Here is a 5,830-nt window from a genome sequence, read left to right as displayed (position 1 = left end):
AGAACACCTGGAAAAGAGGATAGAGAATAGCTCCCCTCCCCCCACAATGCACCAGTGTTACACAGTGCCAAATACACACAGGTTTACCTGGTGGGGAAAAAATGGCACTCACTTAAGTTTCCAGGTTAGAGAGGAAAGTAAAAAGCAATGGAAAATATCTAGGAAGGCCCAATATTGTAGCTACAAGGTCCACGAAAGGGTTCTGATGTGGTAAGAGGGGAACCAATGGTGTGCTATGACGGCCTTCAGGGGCTGCAGAACAGATCTGCCTCACCCTTAGTGAAGAGAGATCTACATACTGTACAACTGTTACTAGTTCACAGCCATGGCATCTGTAGAGTGTCTGAAGCAAGATTTCTATTTCTCAGACACATATGGACTCCCTATGTTAATGAGATTACCTTGAGAAACAAATTTATATCTATTTGAAAAGTTTCTGCTACCTGATCACATAGTATGTAATGATTAATGTTACTCCTAGCTAATATAGCTTCCAGAGACCCTGGAGAGACCTTTCTAGTACAAGGACGTCTGTCACTCAGTCTGGAGTACCACTGACAAGAAAGAAAATGTAGTGGGTCAGACAGGAGTGATACACACTTTTAATCCCATCATTTGGGATGCAGAGACAGGTGGAGCTCTGAATTCAAGGTCAACCTGGTCTACGAGTTGAGTTCCAGGATAGCCAGAGCTACATAGAGAGGATCTGTCTTTAAAAAAAAAAATGAAAAATAAAAAGTAACAGGGAAGAATGGGAAACGAGGGGAAAGGCTACCCAAGAGGTCTGTCTCTTCATATGTTGGGCTGTCATTGTCTCATCAGAGACTATCATGGGATGCAGAGGGCACAGCTTAAAGATATCACTAGACAACCCAGATTGTTAAATTCACAGATTTTGTTTTTTCTTCAGTGAAAGAAACTGACACTGTTTTCCATGCAGAAAGATGTGAATGGACAATGTTACTGCCTGGTAATCATCACTAGTCTGTAAAGCCAGCCTTTGTGGAATCCATCAATAGAACCCATCTTGGGGTTGGAGAGATGGCTCAGAGGTTAAGAGCACTGGCTGCTCTTCCAGAGGTCCTGAGTTCAATTCCCAGCAACCACATGGTGGCTCACAACCATCTGTACTGAGATCTGGCTCCCTCCTCTAGCATGCGGGCATACATCGAGGCAGATTGTTGTATACATAATAAATAAATCTTAAAAAAAAATAGAACCCATCTTTATACACAATACAAACCCTTCCTCTGTAGGCCCAGACTCCTGGGCATTGCTTCTCAGTCAATAGAATTCATTCTTGTGTGAAGGTCACAGGTGCTTTGCTAAAGAGATGAACTTTGGTGTAGCCACACCTGAAACTTTGCTGTGACGATTCTCACATGGAAACTTTCCCCCAAAGTTTTACTGTGTTTAACTATGCGAAAAGTAAACTGCTTAGCATCAGGCTCCAGAAGTTTTTGATCCAGTACCAGTTAAGTTGTGCTGACCCGCATTTCATTTTCACCTTTCCCGAACTGTTCCCCTGCCACCCGTGATGCTTGCAGGGACCCGCACAAAGGGAAAAGCATAGGGTAGTAGTCTCTTGCAAGCCTCCCAATTTCCTAACTCTGTGATCAATGTGAGAATAAACATGTCCAAACCAATTTACACTGACTGGCACATTCTGATCCTCCCCTTCCACAGAATTCTAAATTCAGCATAAGCAGCTACTTCAAGTATGAGTCAAAACTCTTAAGCTGTAAGAAAATGGATCACAGTTAGCCTTACCTGATAATCTGCCGCTCTCGACAGCTGCTGGTTCGCCTGTTGAACGTGTACCTCTGCACTTTCTACATTGGCTTCTATGCTGTCTTTAAAATAAAATGCACACACACATGGAACTGTTGAGCACAAACTGATGTGCCAATAAGAAACCACCAAATTTCCTTCAGCAGACAATGAAGGAAAAGACATAATCCAACCAATATACAAATGCATAAACAATGACTTTAATCATCTTCTCTAGCTCTACTGGACACAACAAAAGTACTGCCATTTTGCAAATATCAGTTCAGGACAGCACAAGCTCCTATTGATTTCTAACGCTAGAGCTTGCGCTGTCTCAAGACCAGTGTGCAAAACAGATCAACCCCCTTCTCCCTAGGCCCAAAGACTTTCATCATCACATAGGAAAAAAGCTACCTCAGCTTCCCAAAGAACAGTCCCTCAGGACCAAAGAAGGACCTAAACACTAGAGTTCAGTGCTTTGTATATTTATTTATTCAAACTGTCCTGCTAGTTCTTAGTGTTCCTCAGCTTTGTATTTGTTTCTGTATTGCAACTCACCTCAAATCATTCACCTAAACACAATGCTCTACCTATTTGCAAGGTACAGAGGTCAACTTCACAGCCAAGAATTCTGTTTTCATTAACCTGACAGCAGTGAAGTGTAGTTCCCGCCCACTTTCTGCTTTACCCTAACCCCGGGGTGGAACAGACACCGACTTGTAGACTGGAGGCTTTTGCTCCTCCCTACGACTCTCAGTTTTAAAGGTCATTGTGTCATACTCTTCCAGCCCTCCCTGGCAGCAGACACTCAGAGTTCTCTTAGCTTCTTCAGCTCTTGACTCTCTTGACCCCTGACTCAGGGATGTTCTTTCCCATCCTTCTCAGAGTGTCACAGCTGGTGACTGCATTATTTGATGCTGAGCCCTTTTAACCAATACCCTGGTCTCTTTATAAACCGACCACTTACTCTGTGTGTCCGTGTCCATGTCCGTGTGTGTACATATCTGGTGTGCACACAAGTGTGGAGGTCATAGGTTGACTTCCAGTATCTTCCTCAGATGTCTTTCTCATGACTTTTTGAGACTGAGCCTCTCAGTAAATCTAGAGCTCATTAATTCAGCAAGACTAACTGGTCAGTGAGCTCTAGGCATGCCCTTGTTTCTGCCTCTTTCGTTCTAAGATTAGGACATGGGTAGCAGGTGCCCACATTTTACTCACTCTTTTTATATAGGTGCTAGGGATCTGAACTCAGGTTGTCAAGGTTTGAGAACCAAGCTATTATACCAGCTGAGCCATCTCTCCAGCCTTACCATACTGTGTGCGGGGTGTGTGTGTGTGTGTGTGTGTGTGTGTGTGTGTGTGTGTGTGTATGTGTGTGTGTGTATGCTGTATGTGCATAAGTGTATTTGTGTACATGCTTCTGTGTGTACAGAGGCCAAAGGAGGACATCTGGTGTCCTGCTCTATCAGTCCCCACCTTGTTTCTTGGAGAGAGGGTCCCTCACTGAACCTGAAGTTTACAGAGAGCAAACCTCAAAGATCCTGCCTTTGCACTTCACAGTTCTAGGGTCAGGAACATCTGTTGCTACAGCAGGCTTTCTCTACTCTCAGATCCCTGTGTCTGCACAAGAGCTCTTACCCACTGGACTCTCCCTCCAGCTCCCACGCTTATTTTTAAACGCCCTTGTCTATTACTCCATCCACCCACCCATTTCCATGGTTACATCTCAAACCTAAAGCTTTAATGCCAAGGGTCTCAGTACCCTATCATCTAAATGAGCTACACTAGTCTATGAAAAACTATTTGATAGTTGGTCAGACTAATGACCAGGCAAATAGCTAACTATTTCTCATAAAACAAGACCATATACACAGCTACAAATATCATGAGTTCCCCCCGTCCTAATGCATAATGGGCACCAGATATGAATAAAAGGGAAACTGGAAGTAGGCTAGGGTGCCACACAGGCCTCAGGGACTCAGCAGCAGGAGGTCCTGATTAAGCTCCTAGCTTCGGAAGCAAGTGAAACTTGCTTCAACCAGCAGGATTGCAAACAGAGGCAAGGGCAGCAAACCGTAGAGACTATGCTTTTGATTTCAGAGGAGCCCAACGGGACAGAAAGGAAGTGGTTTCTTGCTTGAGAAAACTGCTGCAGGTGAACTTGGGTAACTTGGTCCCGCCCCACAGTCCAACCAGCAGGACTTACCAATCACATCTCCTTGCTCGTGAATCATCATTCCCAAGTCTTTGAATATTTCGTTAATGTCCATAATATCAGCCTAAGACAAAAAAGCATGCATTATTATGCATGATTAGAAATTTAGTCCCCACTCCCACAAATGAGGAAATGAAGAAAAAGAAAAAGAAAGGAAGAAGCTTATCCCTATTCATACATATATAATATGTATTTAGAAGCAATATATAAACTTTGGGAGCATTAAAAAACATACTACTCTAAGCAACCCTAACAAAAGAGCTCCTGGATGGTCACTAGTTGTCCAAAGTAAATCTGTGACACTTGCTGTGTCAAGTCAGGTAGGATGGAAATTAAGGACCTATAATGGAAGAAGGTTATGGGGTACTAAGCCAACCTGATACGCTTTCTTGTTCAATGAAATATTTTTTAAAGAATATTGATATTCTTATATTTCAATGAAAAAAATCACCCATCAATTTGACAATTTCAATGAATAAAACATTATGTATAAATGTAAAGTCCTACATTAATAAATTTGAATACCCAAAGACTATAGTGAAATTATAAATGTCACTAGTGGGTAAACAAAGTATAAATTTATTGGCTAAAGAAACTATAACTTTACTTTTTTTCAACAGATACCTATTTCTTTGTTCCAATTAAAGACTCTCTTTATTTAAGTGTGTAAGGATTCTGCACGCCTATCATGGCCTTAGTTTCCCCATCTGTAAAGTGCTAGTGATAACGACATAGTTAGCAAGTGTAAGGAACTTTTATGAGGACAGAATGAGAAAATTAACAGTTATCACAGTGCCTTGGCACATGGAAGACCTGCAGTGAACTGTAGCCACTGGTAACTAGTATTAGCCCACTTTTGGGGGGCTAGATCAGTTCCACAGGAACTACAACTTAAGAAATCCTTCATCTCTGATACAGCAGACACCCTAACACAGTTCTTCCTTGCTACTGTAGACATATTACACATGGAGGGATGGCGTGTGTGTGTGCTGACAGACGTCAGTTTCCCAGAGTCCCTGGACAGATGCTTACTTCTAGAACGGTACTTTTTCAACGCGAAGGAGAGCTGTGAATGATTTAACAATGTGAAAGAATCATGGCCTCTCGCCCTAGCACCAACAGCGTGAGTTCTTAAACAGGAATTATTCCAAATACTGTACTAGAAATTTCACCAAACTGACAGATATTCTTAGCGTTTTCTTCCCCAGCATAATCCAGGTCTGTGAAAATGCTCAGAGACAGAGGAGCAGCAGGGTAAGGCTGTGGGGCTTACTTCCAGCTGCCTGATTGAAGACTCTCTCTCGTGAATAAGGCGGAGGTCATCCTCTGTAATTTCTTCATCTTGAACCTGCACTTGAGGCTGTGTTTGGCTAAAAAGAAAGAAAGAAAGAAGACAAATTATCTACTGATAATTTTCATCCTCAAGACCAGAATATAGCTCATTTTAAAAAGTGTTGAAATAAGTTAGGCATGGTGGTACATGCCTGTAATCCCAGTATGCAACGGGCTAAGGCAGACAGATCTGAAATTGAAAACCAGTCCTTCCTGGCTACACAGTGAATCCCAGGCTAGCTACACAGGGAGATCCTGTCTCAGAAAAAAAAAAACAAAAGGAGATGGTCTGTGTAGGACGGTGTGTTATTTCAAATGGAAGTCTCGAAGGCAAGGGAATATAATCATCTGAGATTCACTCGTGCATGTGTCCTGGAGTCAATACAGAGCTGGAGACACCGCTTCCGGAGCCTGTTTGTGTTTCCTCAAATCACAGTTGGAAGGGCAAGAGACAGAAGCAGCTGGAAGCTATTATTTCAGTCGTTTCATATGTGTCAGAGAAGGCATACGCCT

General features: G+C 42.6%; 1 protein-coding gene across 1 annotated transcript in view; it reads right to left on the bottom strand.

Moving 5' to 3' along the window:
- Nucleotides 1-5,830, bottom strand: part of Stx7 (syntaxin 7) — a 13,091-nt gene that overhangs the window by 2,303 nt on the left and 4,958 nt on the right. Inside the window, exons 4-6 of the mRNA XM_050159464.1 lie at nt 5,259-5,355; nt 3,977-4,049; nt 1,771-1,853 (exon numbers count right to left, since the gene is read on the bottom strand). Coding sequence (XP_050015421.1) covers nt 1,771-1,853; nt 3,977-4,049; nt 5,259-5,355 — 253 coding nt within the window. The remainder of the gene's footprint in view (nt 1-1,770; nt 1,854-3,976; nt 4,050-5,258; nt 5,356-5,830) is intronic.

This window comes from Alexandromys fortis, unplaced genomic scaffold, assembly GCF_014885135.2.
Source record: "Alexandromys fortis isolate MF-2015 unplaced genomic scaffold, M_Fortis_MF-2015_v1.1 scaffold_107, whole genome shotgun sequence".
In the NCBI taxonomy this organism is placed as follows: Eukaryota; Metazoa; Chordata; class Mammalia; order Rodentia; family Cricetidae; genus Alexandromys; species Alexandromys fortis.
This window is presented reverse-complemented; position numbering and strand designations above follow the sequence as displayed.